Source organism: Myotis brandtii, unplaced genomic scaffold (assembly GCF_000412655.1).
Source record: "Myotis brandtii unplaced genomic scaffold, ASM41265v1 scaffold165, whole genome shotgun sequence".
Classification (NCBI taxonomy): domain Eukaryota; kingdom Metazoa; phylum Chordata; class Mammalia; order Chiroptera; family Vespertilionidae; genus Myotis; species Myotis brandtii.
In genome coordinates this window covers 15,462,817-15,483,246 of record NW_005356042.1, presented here as the reverse complement: position 1 = coordinate 15,483,246, position 20,430 = coordinate 15,462,817, and the positions used below count along the sequence as shown (strand labels likewise).

The window sequence follows — 20,430 nt, the reverse complement described above, 5'->3', positions numbered from 1 at the left end:
GGACAAGAGGTCCTGCCTGGATGGCATGGCTTCATATTCCCTGGTTGCTTCTTTTGATTCCTCTCTGTTTATGTGATCCCAGAGACATGCAGAACTGGGGCAGCGTTAAAATAGCGCATCAGCATAGAGGGAGGGTCAGGGAGGGAACTGGGGCAACATGCAGAGCACAGGTCCGAGAAATCAGGTCTTAAAGGAGAAGGTTGCAGTTTTGCAGAATGAGAAGTAAATGGTCCCTGGAGCACAAGAACTTTAATTTTTATTGCAAGATAAATGTTCAAGAGGATTGGGAGAGTTATAACTTGAGCCAGTTGCCGCTGTCCTGGCAGTAAAAAGGGGTCAAGACCCTGCACTGGGTGGCGAATACAGGTTTGTCACCTCTGTTCCCTGGTCTCTGGTCCCGCTGAGATTCCCCACTTAAGCAGGACACTGTTGAAAGAGAGGAAGCAGCTGGGTTCTTCTGGCTGATCAAACTGTCCTCGGCTTTTCTGACTGTATAACCTTGAGCTGGTCTCTTGGTTCACTCCCGTCACTTTGTCGGTGGCAAATTGTAAAGACACAACATGTGCAGGGCACTGCCTCTGAAAGTCAATTAGATGGAAGAGAGAGGAAGGCAGCTGGTGCACTTACTGTCTGTTCACCTGGCTCCAGGGCAATGGGCAGGGTCTAGTCTCAGATGCAGTTATGGGGTCTCCTGGGAACTCCACCTGTTGCTTTCTCATGAGGGAAAATCAGGCATCTCCTGTCTGCTTCCTGAGTGCTGATGAAGGTCTCATGAAATTTAACAAAATCATGTCAGTTGGACAACTTTGCAGAACTGATTTTAATTTGATTTGGACTTTTTTCCAAAATGGTATCAACATTTCCTAGACATCTTAACCTTTAGATAGCTCATGAAGACCACAGAATTTATCATTTCGTAGGGCTGTTGGTGTTGAATCGTGACAGGACAATTATGAGAAAAGATTGGGGCAGTAGAGGGGTAGAATCCATCTTGATCACCAATGACCTTTCAGGAAAGAAGGTGGGAAAGACATTAGTTTTTTCCCTAAAGTTTTCCATTTCTCTAACCTGTTGCCTTTTAATTTCCATTTAAAAGGTAATTTGCAAACTCAGCATCTTACAGCCAGTGCTGTAGGCTCCGGGGCCAAGTGGAAAGCAGAACTCTGTCCTTCCATATTAACAGAATTCCCCGGGGAAAAAAAATTTTTTTTCATTGTAGTTTATGGAATTATCCAGGACTGTGGGTACTTCAGGAGAAATTGGGACTACATGGGAGGTTTTAAATTAGTATTTAGTAATACTGGTGCCTGTGGCATTTAGGTTGTTTCTGCAGTGTAACTCCTCTGCTAGTCACACAGCTTGACGAGGAGGTGCACTGCCTGTCAGACTTCCTGGGTGTTGCGTGCCAGCTCTGGTTGTCTTGGGCAAGTGACTTTCCTTGATGTCCTCTTCTGCAAAATATAGTTAACGTTAGTACCCACCTCATACTGTGTCAACGAGAAGACATGTGAAGCCCAGTGGTTGCCCATAGTAATGACTCAATAAACGTGACCTGTTATTATGTGCAAGAGTGGGTGCTTTGGGAGATTAACAGGGACCGTGGTCCACATTCGCTGTAGGAAAGTGCCGTACAGGTGCTCTGGAAGTTTAAAGGAATCGGATAGAATTAGCAAGCAAACTGGCCACCCCCTCACACACTGCATGGTCTCGGCCTATGCACCCTATGTTCCATCACCCTATCTCTCGGCCCCCAGATCCTTCCCCCAGTCCTCCTGTGCCTTCCTCCTTGTCAAGGGCTGCCATGTGTGATGAAGGGACTACCACATACATTTGATTAGCTGCTTTTTAGCGTGCTTTCAAGTTTCTTATTTCATTGGCTTCTAGCAAGAGTCAGGTAAATGACTATTTTTCATTTTAGGAAACTGAGGTCCAAGGAGGATATCTTGGCATTTTCTACTTACGTAATAGACTTCGAGTTATGTCTTGAGCCTTACCCCTTTCCTCCACCACCTCCTCCCCTCCATCCAGAGATAGTGATCCAAGTGGCCCTAACCTTGCTTTTGCTGGAATGTAGGTCTCTTCCTACTATAGTGGCATGTCCTCCCAATCCAGCTCTTTCTTAAAACCCTGTTCTGAGGTATGTCTTCCCAGCACCACCTAGTAATTAACTCCATTCTGAAACTACCTACCTGGAGATAGCATCAGATCCCTCAGGTTAAGGGCTCAGTCCCATAAGACTGCCTCCCCCACTCCTCCTTTCAACCACCAATTGCAAGTCCAGGTTGTCATCTCTGCTTCTGACCAACTGGCTGTTAATCAGAGGTTCCCACAATCCCCTCCTTACTTTCATGCCATTTGTTAGAGCAGCTTACAGAACTCAGAGAAACATTTCAGTACTAGACTACCAGTTTATTATAAAAGGGTATATATAACTCAGGAACAGCCAAGGGAAAGGACATGGTATGGGGAAAGAGCCCAGAGCTTTCATGCCTTCTTCAGGGGCACCCCTCTCCCTGAATCTCTCCGTGTTCATCAACCTGAAAAGCTCTCTGATCCCTGTCCTTTTGGGTTTCTGTGGAGCCTTCATTACATGGGCTTAGTTGATTAACTCATTGGCCATTGGTGGTTGAGCTCAATCTCTAGCCCCTCTCCCCTCCTCAAAGTCTATTACGTAAGTGGGAGGTTGGGGGGTGGGACTCAAAGTTCCAACCCTCTCATCAGCTGAGGGTTCCCCTGGCAGCCAGCCCCTAGCCTTAGTTTACCAAGGGGCTTTCCAAAAGCCGCCTCATTCACATAAACTCTGGTGTGGTTGAAAAGGGCTTGTTATGACTAATAAGACACTCCTTTCACCTCATGGCTCTGGAGTTATTTTTCAGGTACTGATGACAACAGACCAAATATTATTGGTCTTAGGATGTTCGGAAATCTCAAGGGTTTTGGGTGCTCTGTGTCAGTAACGGGACAAAGACCAAACATATATTTATTACAAATCACAGCATCACACCTGTGAACAACTTTCCTCTGATGGAAAGGACTTCCGATTGGGAGCTAAGAATCTGATTCTAGTCTCAACCCTGCTCCCTCAGTTTGACCTGATGGTCTAGCTGGGGCCTCTTTCTTTATCTGTACAACTTGGTTTTTCCTGGGAAATAAATGATCAGTGACGTTCCCTTGTAGTCCTTGTTGGGTGGCTGCTTCCCAGCCCTTTCGCTGTAACTCCTCTCCTTTCCTGCAATCGATGACACTTTGGGATTTAGGGATTGGCTAATGCTGTTATTGCGATAACCATGACTCTGTTCTAAGTTATCAGGAAAGTGAAGAATGTGTGAGGTGTAAGGTTTTTTATTAGTAACAAATCACTTTAACACCTACCAGTGTCTGTGTCAGGGCCTGATCCAGACCTCATTGCATCCGTCCTGGCCTGCCCACAGCCCTGGGCCCTTGGCCTGCAGACAGAGTGCTGACTTAGCAAGTTTAAAGTAGACCTATCCTATAGTCACTTAAATTGTTGCAAAACTGGTATTTTGAGTCAGAAAAGAAGGTGAGCCAACCTCTGAAGAAAATGAGACAATCTTCTAGTGCAGCGGTTCTCAACCTGTGGGTCGCGACACCTTTGGCAGTTGAACGACCCTTTCATAGGGGTCGCCTAAGACCATCCTGCATATCAGATATTTACATTACGATTCATAACAGTAGCAACATTACAGTTATGAAGGAGCAACGAAAATAATTTTATGGTTGGGTCACAAGATGAGGAACTGTGCTTAAAGGGCCAGAAGATTGAGAACCACTGTTCTAGTGGCTGGTCATTCTGTGGAATGCTATTTGATATAAATATAGGTTTATTTGCAGGGAACAGGCATGAGGGCAGGTCCAAGTTGCCTGAGTAAGGCCACGTGGAGAGGAAAGACATTGGTGAAGGGGTGGAATTCTCCTGTCCTGGAGCAGCTAACAGTCCACACAAACTCCCAATCTTTTTATCTATTTCATAAGAAATGTCACTGGTAGATATTACCAGCATCTAGTAAAATTGTGCATGGAACATTCTGATTGAAAATTAATAGAAGAGCCAAATCTTCACAACAATAGCTTCTTAATAGTATTGGATCTTTTGGTAGAATGGGAAAAAAATCCATTGAAAATAATTTCAATAAAAGTAAAATGGGGGGAAATTGGAAGTAGTTTATCGGTGTTTATAAAAATAGTCCTGGCAGTGCTCAGTGGTTGGAGCGTTGGCCCAAGTACTGAAGTGTCTCGGGTTCGATGCCCAGTCAAGAGCACATCCTTGGGTTGCAGGTTTGATCCCCAGACCCAGTTGGGTGCATGTGGGAGGCAACCAATCTGTATGTCTCTCACATGGATGTATTTCTCTCTCTCTCTCTCTCTCCCTTCTCCCCCCACCCCCTTCCCCCCCCCCCCCTTCCACTTTCCTTGAGTGAGGATTAACAACAAAAATAGTTTATAAAAAAATAAGTCAAGGGACTATGTTTGCTTCATGAAGTTCAGCTCAGAAGATTCTCAACAGAAATCTCCAGTACTGATAGAATTCTGGTGAAACCCCTTGGGTGTGTAAACAGTCCACACTTGGGAATAGAACCCTGTGTTTGCCTGGTGTTGTGAAACAGCTGTTACTCTCAGTGGCATATGGCCAAGGCACACAAGGCATTTGGGAGCACTCTGGCTTGCACACTCAGAGGACAGCTGCCTTAGCCCAGGGAGGCAAAGGTGCTCTGAGTGAGGGATGGAGATGCTGATGACAGTAGGAATTCCTCCCACAGGGCACCCAAACAAAGTAGTTCAAGGGCTGTAAAGTGGAAGGGTGTTCAATGCTTTGTTGTTCAAAGACAGATTATTTAGTTGCTCTGATTTGATGCCTGTCTATTCCCATTGCCCCTTAGACCCCCTTAGGAAAGGGTCTAAAAGAAAATAAAACTCAAATTAGCAGTCAGTGACTTCTGATAAACTTCAATGAGGAGCATATGACTGGGAGAGCACTAGTAAAAAATGGGAGTCGGGGGCTGTGATAAAATAACAAAATTTTGGGTGATTTAATAAAGGAGCAATCAAGTCTAGGATGTATCTAGATTTGAATTCTCCATGTCAACTCTGGCCCCACATGGCCATAGTCATTTAAGAGTATCTACATTTATAATGAATATACTTAGTTTAGAGAAAACATTTCATCCTGTTTTCCTCTTTTTCAGGTTTCAAGTGCCCCATTTGCTCCAAGTCTGTGGCTTCCGATGAGATGGAAATGCACTTTATAATGTGTCTGAGCAAACCTCGCCTCTCCTACAATGGTAAGCGCTTGGCTGGGAGCTTCTGAGTGAGGTCTTCCCAACCTCACGCGCCTCTGGGCAGCATTTCCACCCACCTTCCGGCAGGAATAGTCAGGGGACACCTGACTGTTAGCAAGTCTTGCTGCGCCAATCAGAGACGAAGAGCAGTGGGACCAGGAAGGAAGGAAGGCCCAGGGATCAGGGCTGTGGTACCAGGAAGTCTCTTGGGTCACTCAGTCCCGCTGCCCTTTCTTCTGACCCCTTGGTTCCTTGGACCTCTGGTTGGGTGATAGAGTTCTGCCCATTCTCACACCTGACAGCAGAGGGTGTGACCTCTCCTTGGGGGACGGGGAGTTTGTGCCAGTGGTTTGCATGGAGTGCTTAAGCCCTGATTCTGCCCGGCAGAATGGGTGCAAGTTGTGGACACCCTTAGGGAATAAAAACATTGAGCTGCCACCTGGTCACTCCTACCGTGGAGCCTGCCTCAGAGCTGAGCAGTGAATACACGGGTAGGAAACTGGGCCAGGGATTCCATGAAACCCACATCCCCCTAAGTGGCACCTCTGTGGACGAAATGAGTGTCAGCATCTGCCTGGTATGCCGTGGATAAGGATTTGGAGCCTGGCTGATCTGAGTTCAGAGCCTGCCGCAACCACTTACTGACTATTATCCTAGACAAGTTGCTCAGTTTAGCAGAGCCTAGGTTTTCTGGTCCATAAAATAGGGACATCAATACCTGGTTCATAGGATTTTTGTCAGGATAAAGTAAGATATCCTATATAATAAAAGGCTAAAATGCAAATTGTCCCCTCAACTGAGAGTTCGACCAGAGGGCAGGGCCAGCTGGCCAACCACCTGCGCGCCCCCCCACCCCCCCTAGCCCGATCAGCCTGGTGGGGTGGGCCAGACCCCACCCGTGCACTAATTCCTGCCCCAGGCCTCTAGTTACATATAAAACCCTTCAGCACAGAGCCTGGCACATGGTCAGTGCTCAGGAAGTTACAGCAGCCCTGAAAGAGGTGAGACCATCCTAGGTTTCTTTTCGTCATTTTGTGGAGTGGACTGACTTCTGTTCAGTGCAGCTAGTGGCTCTCTGGTTTTCCATTCTTTTTTCTTCTCTTTTTAAAACAAATTCATTTTAGAGAGAAAGGGAGACGGAGAGAGAGATAGAAACATCAATAATGTAAGAGAATCATTGATTGACTGTCTCCTGCACGCCCACCCCCCCCCACACACACACACACACACACTGGGGATCGAGTCGCAACCCGGGCATGTGCCCTGACCGGGGATCGAACCTTCATCGCCTGGTTCATGGGTCTACGCTCAAACCCCTGAGCCACACCAACCGGTTAGTGGTTTTCCATTCTTATGTGCTTAGTTTGTTCTTCCAACCATGTTCATCAGAGAACTGTGTTCTCTACAAGAACAGGCACTGGATCTGAGGGGGACACACCCCGACCCTGGCACTGGGCCCGCTTCTAGGATTAAAGTCACAGCAGTGCTTAGGAAAAGAGTTCTGTGACCTCTCAGGGAATCTGAGGACTGGACAGGAGGTGAGCCTGGATTGCTTTGCCCCATCCTCATGGTGAAAGTTTCCTGGGTAGACTCTTTACAGACTTGTCCTTGGGCTCCTGCCTCCTCAGATCCCCATGCCCTCCTTCCTCCACCCAGCGTTAGCCCAGGGAGGCCTGGTGATTCCAGATTTTTCCTGTGAAATGAACCTGACAAATCTAACCCACTCACTTCTCCTGAAAACACATCCTAATGTTCTCATCTCTTCTTTATTTGCTCAGCCAAAGGCTCTGGGTGCATGTGTGCGGGATGGTTACTTGCTGTCTCAGCTACACGCAGTCTGGTAGGAGGCCCAGCCGCAGGAGGTTCTGGCCCTATCTCTGTCCCCTTCATATTCTCCTGGTGTCCAGGAAGCCCTTCTTCTCCCCAGCGGACAGCCTCTCCCTGTCCCTGGGGATGACGGCTGCAGTGTCTGAATCAGTTGTCACGCGCACTCTGGGCTTTGTGGTGGACTTGTCAGTGTGCGTCCCTTGGAGGCTGCTCTAGCTCCTCTTTGTCCTGTTCCTTGTCTCTGCCTGGGACCACAGCGGAGAGGAGTCTTCTCCCCAGCCATGGCCTCAGAAACTGTGTTCGCTTATTTTCCAAACTGCACAGAGCGCGATGAAGACCGCTTTTTGTCCCGTGGGTTGCTGGGAAGAGATCTCTGTAGACACTGACTGTGTCATAAGAACACAAAGCAGCCTCAGAGTGGGCTCACCCGAGAGGGCTAGGCTCCTGGTGTCATCAGGGACGACTATGCAAAGGCAGCTGTGGGGGACAGAGTGCTCTTGGGGCCACCTGAGAACGGGGTACCACTGGTCCCATTTGGAGAATGGGGAAGAGGAGGGGCTTGGGCTCTATCCTGGAGAACTGCCGTGCTGCTCATTGGTCTCCCCTCTGCTGCAGCCATGGGGAAGGGTCTCCTTTCCTTCACCTTCACCTCCATAGGAGAGCAGGCTTGGCAGCCCCATGTGGTCTGAGCACAGGTCACCCGCAGAAGCCACACTCAGAGTCTGAGTCCCCTTAGAGGACGAGGAGGTTGGCCGGCCAGCCTGAGACATCACTATGGCTGTCCCCGTTTTTTCCGAGGAGGTTGGCCGGCCAGCCTGAGACATCACTATGGCTGTCCCCATTTTTTCCCTCCTCCTCCTCTAATTGAAAAGCCACCTCCTCAGGGAGTGTGTGTGTGTGTGTATGCGCGTGTTAGAGGCTTTAAGCTCAAGGATCTCCTTTGCAAAAGCCAGTGTTTTACCACAAGAGGCAAAGAGAGGGCATGTTGCATGGGTCCTATCAGTGGAATTGGTCCTAAGGTGATGAAGGTGCTTCAGAAACAGTGGTCTCGCCCCTCTGTGTGCACTGTTAGTGTGGAAGGAGGCTTGTGACTGGACTCCTCATGTTGTCTTTCCTTTCTGAAGACACCTAGACCTTCCAGGTAAGGAGGCGTTGGCCACCTGGGGTTTGTACATGCAATGGGAGTCTCCAGGGTTGGCGTAGGTCCTGTTCTTGTTCAGATAAAGCATGGGCCTTTCAGGGTCCACAGGCCAAAGCCCCAGGCAGGACCTCTAGATATTTATTTTGGTTTTGCCAGTAACATATCTTACCCAGAATTTCTTATCATACCAACCTCCCAGCTTCACTTTATCTTTTCTGATTAAAAAAAGTGAGGAGACTTAAAGAGTCTGAAGTATAGAACTCTCAGAATCTTTCTGGAGAGGGGGCAGGGTGAGACTTTCCCAGTTAGTTATAGAGAGAAATGCTATTTTCTTATGAAGATTCACTAGAACTCCTGCTCACTGCCCTGGAGGTCTCCCCTCTACACTCACACGTACACTTTCTGTAATTGCTGGCACTAGTTGGGGATTTTTAAAGAAAATTTACAGTGGTTATAAAAGATGAAATTTAGTTAACCACCAAAGGGAAAAAAAGTAGAAACCTCCTAAATGAGGCAGACAGAAAGTAGTATTTTTCTTATTATGAGGGTTGGCCTGAGCAGTAGGTTGGAAGGCCTCCAGTAGCCGCCTGCCAGATTAAAAAACACACCAAACACTTTAGTAAAGACAAGACTAGTTCAACTGGTTTGCCCAGTGCTCAAGCGAAATGCAAAGACCTGTAACCTGTGCTGGGGCAGGTGCTAACCCCTGCTGGAGGGGCAGGGAGGCCGCCAGACCCCAGAACACTGATGTTCCATCTCTCACGCTCCTCTTCCCGGGCAGCTTGGAACCCAGGACTCCTGGGAGATAAGGAAGGAGTTGGAGAGACCCATTTTTGTGGGTAAATGTGGTCAGCTTGAATGGGACTTGTAACTTCTCTCCCTTTCCAACATCTGTTTGTGGTTCTGAGACTGGGGGTTTTGCCCTCAAGAGTATGTACTCAAATTTTGACTAACAAATTGCTCAGCTAGCAGAGTGAGCCTCAAGATGGGGAACCTGATTTTGCTGTGAACAGATGAGGATACAGGGGTGAGGGGAGGCATGACAGATGACTGACTGCCCACTGAAAGCATACATAGGAGGCCCTGGTTCCAGGACCAGCCAGGGGCTCTTGGCCCTGGGAAATTCTGGTGTGTGGCGGGTTCCATTGCCATTGGTATTAGGAGAGCTTGGTGGTGCTCAGAGCAGCTTCAGGAGATTCTTCTGGGCCTTTTTAATTTTTAAAATATGTTTGTATTGGTTTTGAGAGAGAGAGAGAGAGAGAGGAGAGAGAAAGAAACATCAATCATCTGCCTCCTGCATGCCCCCTACTGGGGATCGAGCCAACAACCTGGGCATGTGCCCTGACCCAGAATCAAACCGGCAACCGGTGCATGGAACAACATTCAACCAACTGAGCCACACCGGCTAGGGCTCCCCTCAGCTTTCTTTGGGAATGCAGACCCCATGCCCTGCTCCTTCAAGATCCTGACTGCCCTTTCTCTCATCTGCCAAAGGTCATTGCCCCCAACTTCAGGTCTCTTGCAATACTGAATGTCACACAAGGTTTAAAGGAGAAGGAATTGGGTTCCTCTCAAAGCAGGAATACCTGCTGCTAGTTTACCTCTAGCTGAGCCAGCAGACCTGAGCAAGTGGTGCTCTGTGGGCCCATGTTTCTACTGAGGCCTGTATTTGGAATGCAAATGCCTTTTCTTGGGTCTGGGGAAGCCAGGTCGTGGCTGAGGGTTTGCCTAGCCCAGTAGGGCGCTGCCAGGAGCGGTTGTTAGATGCTGTAGCAGCTGCTGAGTCTGGCTGCAGAGGTGTCTGGCCTGGTGTTCCTCCTGCAGGAAGGAAAGGAGGAGGGTGCTCCCAGCAGCCGCTGATTGACAGGCCAGGCTGCTGGGTAAGTGAGGAGTGGGGTGGGTGGGAAAGGGGCCAAAGGAGGGAACTGAGTGGGGTGGTTGTGGGAGCTTCTGTAAATCGAAACCTTCTGGCCTGAGCTTTAGTGGTTCACTCCTCTGGGGTGTTGCCATTGCAGCCCACCTCGCCAAAAAATTGGATCACACCTCACAATTCTGGGGTATTGGGGTGAGGATGATGGTAGGGGAACTCACTCTGCTAAAAGTCTCCCCTTTGCCCAGAGATTCCGCAGGAATGGAGCTGGCAAGTCTTTTTTATTATTATTGATTTCAGAGAGGAAAGGAGAGGGAGAGATAGAAACATCAATGATGAGTGAGAATCATTGATTGGCTCGTCCTGCATGTCCCGTCCTGGGGATTGAACCCGCAACCCAGGCATGTGCCCTTGACTAGAATTGAACCTGGGACCCTTCACTCCACAGGCTAACGCTCTATCCACTGAGCCAAACCAGCCAGGGTGAGCTGACAAGTCTTGGCGTTGGTGGCACTGCCCCTTCCTATCCCCCAAGAGAGTGGGCCAGCAGCGTGGTGCATGCTGAGAGGCTGCGAGACCAGGCTTTCTGCACCTCGGCTGGAGATGAGGCCGTGGGGGGCAGCCTGGTCTCTGTGTCATTTGCTGGGGTTCTCCCTCTGGCTCCCACCTCTCTTCCTACCAAGGCCTTGCCTGGCATCAGGTACAAGGGGAAAACATATTGTACAGTCCCACACTCAGCTGCTGACTGTGAGCTGCACATCAGCCTTCCCTCCGGGCTGCTGGCAGAAATCTATCTATAGCTGTTTGGGCTTCCCCACCCCCTCCTTGTCACCAGCAGTTCTGGGGTCTCATTTTGGCTCTAGAGAACTTTGCCTACCACTCTGGTTTGGTTCCCTGGTCTGGTTGGAGGGATAGGCATTGGCACCATTTTGCACCACCCCCAGTCAGGCCAAACACACTTCCAGAGCAGTGATATTGACCTTGCACAGGATGTCAAGATGCTTGGAAGGGGGTTGGGAGGTGGTAAGAGAAAGGCAGAAAGCGCAGCTTTGTTCCTGTGTACTCATCAACTGGCGTTGGCTGAGCCCCTCCTCGGGACCTGGGGATGCCAAGGGGCATTTGAGTCCATGTGCAGAGCAGCCTCAACTTGTGCCAGGCCCAGTGTCCTTGCTTTGTGCTGTGAGGTCCTCCGACAAGTGGGCAGCAAGCTCCCATCTGAGAGTGTGAAGTCTTATAGGAATCAGTTGATAGACAAGCTTCCGCTTCAGTCATTTCCCCTTTCCTGCTTGGCTCCCACAGACATCTGGGGGCCGCTGATTTCCAGGGCCCCAGGGATTGGGACAGGAAGTTTTACTCAACCCACTCAGGCATGTTCCTGCCTTCCACCGTGGGAAGAAGGCTGCTTCCCTGGGCTCTGTGCTGGGTGTGAGCACCGCTGGCTTCCCCACGCCGTCAAGTTCCAAGCCCCATCCCAGCAACCTTCAGGCAGCCTTTGGGTTTACCGACAGAGAAAACGACCACAGATTGTCTGGTGGCCAAGAAGCTGAGAGTGGCTGTTCTCCCAGCTCATGTGCACAGGAACTGATGTATGGAGTTGGTTTTATCTTGGGTTTTTCCCCCAGGCTTCCTGGTGAGAGGCTTTGAGTCACCATAGCCTTCTAGGCCCTGAGGAATCCTCATTTTATAGGCCCCAGATGTTCCTCTTTACACCCAAGTAATCAGAGGGCATGGACAAACAGCAGCGGAGAAGGGCACCAATTGGGTCCCCCGTCTGCACGTCCTTTCATGAGCCCTGTGACTTAGGCAAGATGTCTGACTTCTGGCTTCAGTCTCTTCGTAAAGTGAGAACAACACATGTGCCCTGCCTGGCTCCTAAGATTGTGAGACTGAAGTGAACACACACACAGGAAATCTCAGTATGTCTCATGGACAACGTCCACGAACAGTTAAAATCTTAGTAGTGGAAAACTGGTCCTGTTTTAAGCCCTCCTTTCTTCACATCCAAAAGCCTGCTCTCTCAGTTTTTCTCCTGTGGCTTTGAGAACTGGGTAACCTTTTCTTACTTCACCTCTTTCACCAGCCTTTCAGATATTAAAGTTGACCTAGGTTTGTATTCTGCCTTCTTTAGGTTTCATTCTAAACTTTCTCCCCAGTTGATCTCTATGTCTCATGTATAACCTGTCACCCACATCTCTCTTCTAAACCCCAGATGGTTGGAGCATCAGCCCAGACACCAAGAGGTGGCAGGTTCAATTCCTGGTCACCCCATGGCCCAGGAGTCTGCACCTGCCATAGCAAACCTCCTGCAGGTCCCAGGTGTGCAGATATTGTTCTCTTTGCCTGGAATATCCTTCCCTGAACAGTCCCTGCCCCAGTTAGACATTTTTCATACCTCATACCTGGGCCTGTATGCATAAGACTTCCTAGAAATTGCTGTGCTATTCATTTCCGTTTTCTTGTTCAGCCTCTCCTGCTAGACTCTGAGCTTCTCACATCCTGAGTTCGTGGCTTATTCACTGAGTCACTAGTGCCCAGAATGTCGTAGAAATCTAGTAGAGGACTGCTGACTCGGCTGCGGCGCACTTCCTGTCCTGGTCAGCTTTTGTTGGGGCCCATGGTGTGCCGTGGCTTCCTTCCATTCACTCTTTTTTTTGGGGGGGAAAGGGGGGGGAGGATGGGGATCTTTTTTTTTCTTTTTTTAAAAATTGAATTTTACAATTTAGTTGTATTTAGAACATTCACAGCATTGGACAGCCCCATGTCTGTCTAGTTACAAACATTTTCATCACCCCCAAAGAACCCTCCTACATGATTCTACTTATATGTCATATTTAAGATAGTCCACCTCATAGAACCAGGGCATGAATGGAATGATGCATGCCAGAGGCTGAGCGGAGAGGGGAATGGGAGTTGCTACTCAACGGGTATAAAGTTTCAGTTATGCCAGATGAGTAAGTTGTAGAGATGTACAACACTGTACCTATAGTTAAGAATGTACTGTACACTTAAAAATATGTTAAGAAGGCAGATCTCATGTTAAGTGTTCATACCACAAAAAAGAAAACAGAAAACCCCTTAGCATTAAACAGTCACTCCCGCCCTGGCCAGTTTGGCTCAGTGGATAGAGCATCGGCCTGCGGACTCAAGGGTCCCAAGTTCGATTCTCGTCAAGGGCATGTACCTTGGTTGCGGGCACATCCCCAGTAGGGGGTGTGCAGGAGGCAGCTGATCGATGTTTCTCTCTCATCGATGTTTCTAACTTCTCTATCCTTCTCCCTTCCTCTCTGTAAAAAATCAATAAAATATATTAAAAAAATAAAAAAAACAACAGTCACTCCCCATTCCCTCCTGCTCTTGACCCCTGGTCTACTTTTTGTCTCTATGAATTTGCCTATGCTGGACATTGCATGTAATGAATTGTATAATAGATGGCCTTTTGTGTCTGGCTTCTTCAAAAATAGCATGTTTTTGAGGTTCATCCACACTGTAGCATGCTTTGGTTCTTTGTTCCTTTTCATGGCTGAGTAATATTCCATTGCACAGATACATCACATTTTGTTTATCTATTCATTAGTTGGTGGACATTTGTTTCCACCGTTTGGCTCTGGTGAATAGTGCTGTTATGGACGTGTATGTACAAATATTTGTGAGAGTATCTGCTTATTCCATTCATTTTTGCCTTGTATGACTATACCACGCTAGTCATCACCATATTTTTTCAAACCAGAAATCAGTGCAGTTGGTCTGTGGGGAAAGTCTATTCAGGGAAATACTTTGTCTAATGCTGCCTCTGTTACACATCTATCCCTCTCCAAGCCCCCTAACTCTCTAGCCCCAGGCCACTTATTTGGTAAGTAATCCCATTTTGTCTTCACATCATTAATGTGTGATATGCATGCCTTATCTCTGCAGTGAAGGCCTTCAGGTCCAGGGCCACTTGGGCTTTTGTGTCCCCCACAGTGCCCTGTATATGTTGGGTGACCCGAGCAGTTTCAACCAGTTCTAGACCCGTGCCTGCTTTGTGCCACCTGTCTGCTGGTGACTGACCCTCCTCCACTCTCCCGTTTCCCTTTGCAGACGACGTGCTGACTAAAGACGCGGGCGAGTGTGTGATCTGCCTGGAGGAGCTGCTTCAGGGAGACACGATAGCCAGGCTGCCCTGCCTGTGCATTTACCACAAAAGGTACGAGAGGGGGCAGGGCCAGCTCAGCCACATCCCAGATCCCACAGTGGAGAGAGAAGGCAACCCTCCTCACTAGCCATTCTCTTTTCTTTGGTTGAGGGACAACTCTTCCCTCTCCCCACGCCCCATTCCTGGGATGTGAGTGGGGTTGAGACAGAGGCTGGCAGATGTGCTGAGTATAGGGTCGAGCCAGATGGCCAGAGATTTTGCTCTGGGTTGATGACGGCCTGGCTGGCCGCTGGGTGATGGGGAGACCTGTGGAGCTCCACAGGTTGGAGGTGCTTAGGATCCCACAGAGCCAAAGATCCCTTTCTTTGGAAATTTGATTCTTTATCCATCTCCCCAGCCTTTTCTTCCTCTGTGGGCCCCTCTGCTCCCGCGAAGTGAGGCCCCTTGTCTGTGCGAGAGAGGCAGCATGGAGGGGTGTGCTTGCTGCCCCTGCATCCGCCCCTAGTCCCCAGGCCAGGAGGCAGGAATAGCCAACCTTTGGGGCCAGGCACTGAAGCTGTTATAATTAGAAGGGCCGAGATTTGTCCTCAGGCTCCAGATGAGCCTCGTTCTTGTTTCCAACTGGAAAGAAGACACCTCCCTACCCAAGACGAAGGACGCTCTGTGCTGCCTGTGGCCACCACCTGCTCTTGGCTCCTCGAGCCTCAGAGCTTCTTCCTGACACATGGGCTTTTCCAAAGCCTGACTCACAGGGCCACTGGCCACAGGGCAATGGTGGTGCCGGCTCGCAGATGTGGCTGATGCAGGGGAGGCTCAAGGTTGGCCTGGAGCAGGGGGTCTTGGTCCAGGGCCAGCACAGAGTGCTCCAGTTTCCTGGCCAGGCACCAACCAGAACCAGAGAAGGAAATCTTTGATTCTGGGGAAAATTATGCAAATTACCTGTCTGGATCCTGTCTTTGAAAATACCCAGATGTTAGTTTACAAATCAGAAAGCTGTCTTGGGGCAAACTCTCTTCCCTCTTTGATTCAGGCAGTTCTTTCTGTAAACACCAGGGTTTCACTGTCTGGCTCTCCTTAGCAGTGTCACTAAGCCAGAGGGCTGTCCTTCTCTGGGATGTTGTCTGCTGACCACAGCCAACCGAACCAGGTAGCTTGGGGGTCTCCTAAGAAGTCACCCCCCGCCCTGACCTGTTTGGCTCAGTGGATAGAGCGTCGGCCTGTGGACTGAAAGGTCCCAGGTTCGATTCCGGTCAAGGGCATGTACCTTGGTTGCGGGCACATCCCCAGTAGGAGGTGTGCAGGAGGCAGCTGATTGATGTTTCTCTATCATCGATGTTTCTAGCTCTCTATCCCTCTCCCTTCCTCTCTGTAAAAAATCAATAAAAAAATATATATTAGAAGTCACCCCCTAGAGAGGGATCCTCGATGCTGTTCCTTTGACCCAGGAGAGGGCTCCCTCAGGTCCCCAGAGCTCAGAGTAATGGCCAGCCTTCGAGCCTTAAGGATAGCTGGCTAGCTGCCCTGCACTCCTCCCTACTCACTAGTAGCTGTTGCCACCACCTGGGTCCATGCAGGTAAGGCCTTGATCCTTCTCAAGGCCGCAGTCCACCCTTCTAGCATCCAGATGCTCCCAGTCCTGTGCCCCCCATGCCAGGTTGGCTGCCCGGGCTGAGCCAAGATCAGTCTTGGTGTTTGCCTTCTTCCTGCTTCAGAAAGTGGGTATCTGGGGACAGGCTTGTTTTCTCCTGGGGACCTCGCAGGCAAGATTTAGGAAACCCCTACTCAGAAATCTGACCCTCGGAGCGAGCCCCCTAAGGCGCAGCCTGGTCAGCGGTAACGTGTCTCCCCTTGCTGCTTCCTGCCTCAGCTGCATAGACTCGTGGTTTGAAGTGAACAGATCTTGTCCAGAACACCCTGCGGACTGACCCTGCTGGGCTCCCTTGCTGACTCCTCTCAAAGGTGAGCCGGTGGTTGGGGTGCTCTGGGCTCAGGGATTGGGATCTGGCCACTCTGGGGCCAGGGGGTGGGGACTGAGTTGCCCTTACATACCTCCAGGAGGGGAACATCTTATCAGTTAGTAGTTCTAGGTGGGTTGGAGGGCGGGGGGCATTCTGGGAAGGCTAAGAGATGCTATCTTGCATGGTTACGAAAAAAAACAACAACACCTGCTCAGTACAGTTGATTCTTTGAGGAAAGACCAGTCTATTCCAGACGTCTAGGGCGAATCTCCCTGAAGAAGGTTCAGGAAGAGCCCCTTGGAATGTGCCAGGTGGGAGAAGCCGCATGAGCTTGAGCCCCTGGGCTTGCACCTGCCTGTGCTTGCTGAGTGGCTAGGGCAAGTCCTCGCTCCTCGTCCCCTGTGGACAGTTTGTGGGACGGTGCATTGTCCCCTGTGGTACTCATCAGCCATCGTTCCACTGCTGGTGCTTCCCGCTTCAGGCCACCTCCCTCACGCACACTGCCAGTTGGGTCTGAGACCTCCAGGCCAGACTCAACCCCCACCCCCACCCCCACACACAGCACAGGTCCTGGTTCCACAGCAAGCCCGCCAGCTACCTTCCTCCCCACAATGTGCACACACGTCCCCTGTAGAACCTTCCGGTCTGACCTCTCCCTTTCTCCCCAAGGCTCCCTGCTTCCCTGGTGACCATCCTCTCCTGTCCCCTCCAAGTTCTGGGCTGGTACTTTATTTTACCTGGGAAATAAACAAAACCCCCAGGGAACCCAAAACCCTGACTCCACCTCCACTCACATCCAAAAGTTTTGGGGCCTCTTTCTCTCTCTTGTTTTTTTGTTTTCTTTTGTGTTAGGTTTGTTTTATTTATTCCAAGTAAACTTCCAGAACAGCTGATGATGGCAGACAAATCAGGGACATTTGCTCTTTTTACCTTCACCTGAAAAACTGAGGACATGGGGAGAAGAAACAGTGAGGGTGAGAGTGAGGCAGAGGGCTTGGAGCCTGGCGCTGGAGTGCGAGTCCAAATTCCCGGCATGATATTTGCCTTCTCGGGCCCCGGACTGGAACCACAGGCGCCCAGCCCGTCCTCAGCCGGACACACAGGCTGGCTTCAGCCCGGCGGGAGCACGACTTCCGTATTGTGGTCCACACAGGACAGCCAGCCCTGTTCCCGAGAGGAGCCTTCGGACACTGGGGCAGAGCTGAGCTGGGGACACCAGTGGGAACAGGGCACCCTACGCACTGACTTCCAGAGAATGGTTCTCCCTTTCTCCCTGAGGACACCAAATTGGATGAGCCATGAGTTTGAGAGAAGAAAGAATCGACCGCCCTCCTTCCCCTCACCTCTCCTCCTAGGAGGGAAAGGGCATTTTCTTTCTCACCTTTGAAAGGCATTGTGGGTCTGTCTCTAACGTGTTTACAAAAAAAATCATAAAAAAAAAGTTTAGTGTCGACTGGTGTTTTCGCCCGTGATGTTTACAGATTGCTGTCTGCTGCCCGGCTAGAACCCACCCAATGACAAAGGGACAGAGCCAGGTTCAGTGCTGATGGTGCGAGAGACGCTCGCTTGGTCCTCCTGGCCCAGCGCCCCGTCGGTTCAGCCCTCGCCATCAACAACCGCCCGGCCTTGGTTTTCTTTGCCCATTTTCCTGGCTTGGTTTTGCACTTTTCTCCCCTTGGGACCCTGAGATCTTGACTTCATTGCCAAAAAAACAACCCTCGGAAGACCTCCCCCTTCAGTCCTGATTCTTCTCCCTCCTTTCCTCCTGGTTTCTGGTCAGTTCGGAGGACTTCACAATCACAAGTGTCCTGCAAAAATGCCTGAACATTTTTCTTAGGCCCTTGTGGATTTTTTTTCCTGAAAACTTAAACAAACAGAAGACTTATTAAAGGAACATGTACAGCTACCCGTTTTCAGGCACTCTGTTTGAGAACATTTTAGCCATTGATGTTCACACGTGGCATCAGCCCATGCAAGATAGGTTTCTGTATTTATATATTAAAATACAAAAAAACACCACCCTTATAAAATGTTTTAAAAAATGTTCGAAGTTGGGGGCAAAGCTTTCTTCATTAGTCAAGATGTTTTGATATGGTATTAAAATCATGTCTAATAAAAGATGCATTGTGTGACTTTATTTTAATGGTGCTGTTACACAATCCGGAAATGGGAGTTGTGCACCTGTCTCCCACTTCCTCCCCCCTCACCTCCTTAGCCTTCCTTGAGGGTAATACTTGCTACTGCACGTGTGATGGAGTTTTCAGAGCAGTCGTGCCTGGGTAGAGGGAACGTGGCAATCAGACCCCAAACCCAGAGGTTCACTAACCCGTCAAGCATCATGGAATCAATCTGCCATCACCTGTGGAACGGTTGTGACAAAACACTTCTGCAAGATCTGCACGGGCGATGATCTCGCAGCCACTGGAGGCTACAAGGATGTGGGTTCTTCCAGCGCCCCACCCCCTGCCCCCCTTCATCCTCCGTTCCCCATCCCACGTCCTGCCTGCCTGTTGCTCAGTCCATGCTCAGTGCTGACTCATGGGCATGCTTCATTGAGGCCCAGAGACAGGCCCTGTTTTGGGGCTAAGCCAGCTCACAGCCACTCAGGGCTCACAAGAGTTGGCACAACTTGGGCTGGGCGGGAAGCTCCGGGCAGTGGATAGCACTGCACAACCGGCCTCTATCCCTGTGCCAAACAGGCTGCCGGAGCAGCATTCCAGATCCCCCTGCAGAGCCTACGAAGGACTGCTCTGGAGGGAGCCAGCTCCAACCTCTGCCCCGCTCAGGCCTCTGTGTGCTGTTGCCTCTGTGGGCTCTAACCCCACCAGGCCCTGGCTCTGCAGCCAACTTCCATCAGACACTTCCTGAAGCACCTACTCTGCAAGGGCATTGCAAGCCCGTGAGCTAAGGGACAGACACACTCGGTGTGTTCAGAAAAATATGAAAGAAGAGTATGTGTCTGAGCTGGGCCTTGGAGTCAGACCCTCCTGAAGCGGAGACCCCCAGGACCAGTGATCACCATGGTGGCCAGGATGTAGGCTCAAAACTGTCTGCATGTGGCTCCTCTACTTGGCAGAATGATCTTGGGAAAATGACTTCACTCATCTAAACTTCAGATTCCTCGCATGTGAAGCGACAAAGTCTTGCAACTCTGAGGTCACCGTGAGGGTCAGAGAGTCTGCCCAGAAGCCCCTGGCACATGCACATCAGGCTCTCCCGTAGCTCCCTCACCACAAAGAGCATTGTTCTATTCACAGCACCGCCTGCTTCTGCCTGGCAACTGTGTCTCCCTGTTCTATATTTAATTCCTCCAGCAAAGCTCGCCCTGAAGGAGATCTCCTTGCCTGACCCCTGGGCCGCAGGCAGAGGGCTGTATGCCCACCTCAGTTGCTTAGGCCTGGCGGCTTTGGCAACATCCTGTGAGCCAGGTGGGCAGGGCTGGAGCCCACACCAGGTGCTATTCCAGGCTCCTGGGGCTGATGCTAACTCCTCTCCTCACCCCCAATGACTTTCACTCCCAGCTGGCACACTGCAGCCCTCTGCTGACTACTGGATCCTCCGAATCCAGACCTAGATTGCCAGGTCCTGGGTGGGGGTGGGCTTCCCAGGTAGGACTGATGTCTGTCATCCTCCATCCAGACAGCTCTCAGAGGGGAGAGGAGGGGAGGGGCAGGAGCTGGGAGGTAGGTTCCACCCACTGTCTTTGGGGGCTTCCTGGTCAGGAGCACCTCACTAGTGTAAAATCATCTAGTCGCATTTAATGTTGTTGAGATTTATAAAATGTCCTTATTCTTATGAGACAGATGGTGAGTTATGTAGGTGAATGATGTCGAGAAATATGTAAATTTCAAATGGGTTTCTCCAAAATACACCCAACAAATAAGACAAATATTCCTTGTTGAATCTTCAATGGCTGGTATGTCAGTGAACAGTGTACTTGTTTTTTTAACTCTTCTGTATGTTTGGAATTTTTCCTAATAAAAAAATTATGGGGAAATGGCCATTTGTTGAGCATCCACTAGTTGCCAGGCAGTGGGAGGCATATCAGAGAAGAGCCCTGCCCTGTAGGGAGAAACCTGGGAGGTAGGGTCTATGAGCTGTGTCTCCGTGGAGTACATGAGGCCGACCTGTATGGGGTGGTTTGGGGAGGGACCAACGAGACCTGCCCCACACCACCCCCTGGCACAGCTACTGCTCCCAACCAG

At 50.1% G+C, this 20,430-nt stretch overlaps 1 protein-coding gene across 2 annotated transcripts in view; it reads left to right on the top strand.

Annotated features, from left to right (window-relative positions):
- Window positions 1-20,226, top strand: part of ZNRF1 (zinc and ring finger 1, E3 ubiquitin protein ligase) — a 102,057-nt gene extending 81,831 nt beyond the window's left edge. Inside the window, exons 2-5 of one of the 2 annotated variants that reach the window (XM_005862617.2) lie at window positions 5,205-5,300; window positions 14,213-14,318; window positions 16,135-16,226; window positions 17,707-20,226. In XM_005862617.2, the coding sequence (XP_005862679.1) occupies window positions 5,205-5,300; window positions 14,213-14,318; window positions 16,135-16,192 (260 nt within the window). In that variant the 3' untranslated portion in view covers window positions 16,193-16,226; window positions 17,707-20,226. Of the gene's footprint in view, window positions 1-5,204; window positions 5,301-14,212; window positions 14,319-16,134; window positions 16,227-17,077 lie in introns of both variants that reach the window. The other variant, XM_005862616.2, reaches the window with a different exon arrangement.
- The last annotated feature ends 204 nt before the right edge of the window (window positions 20,227-20,430 follow it).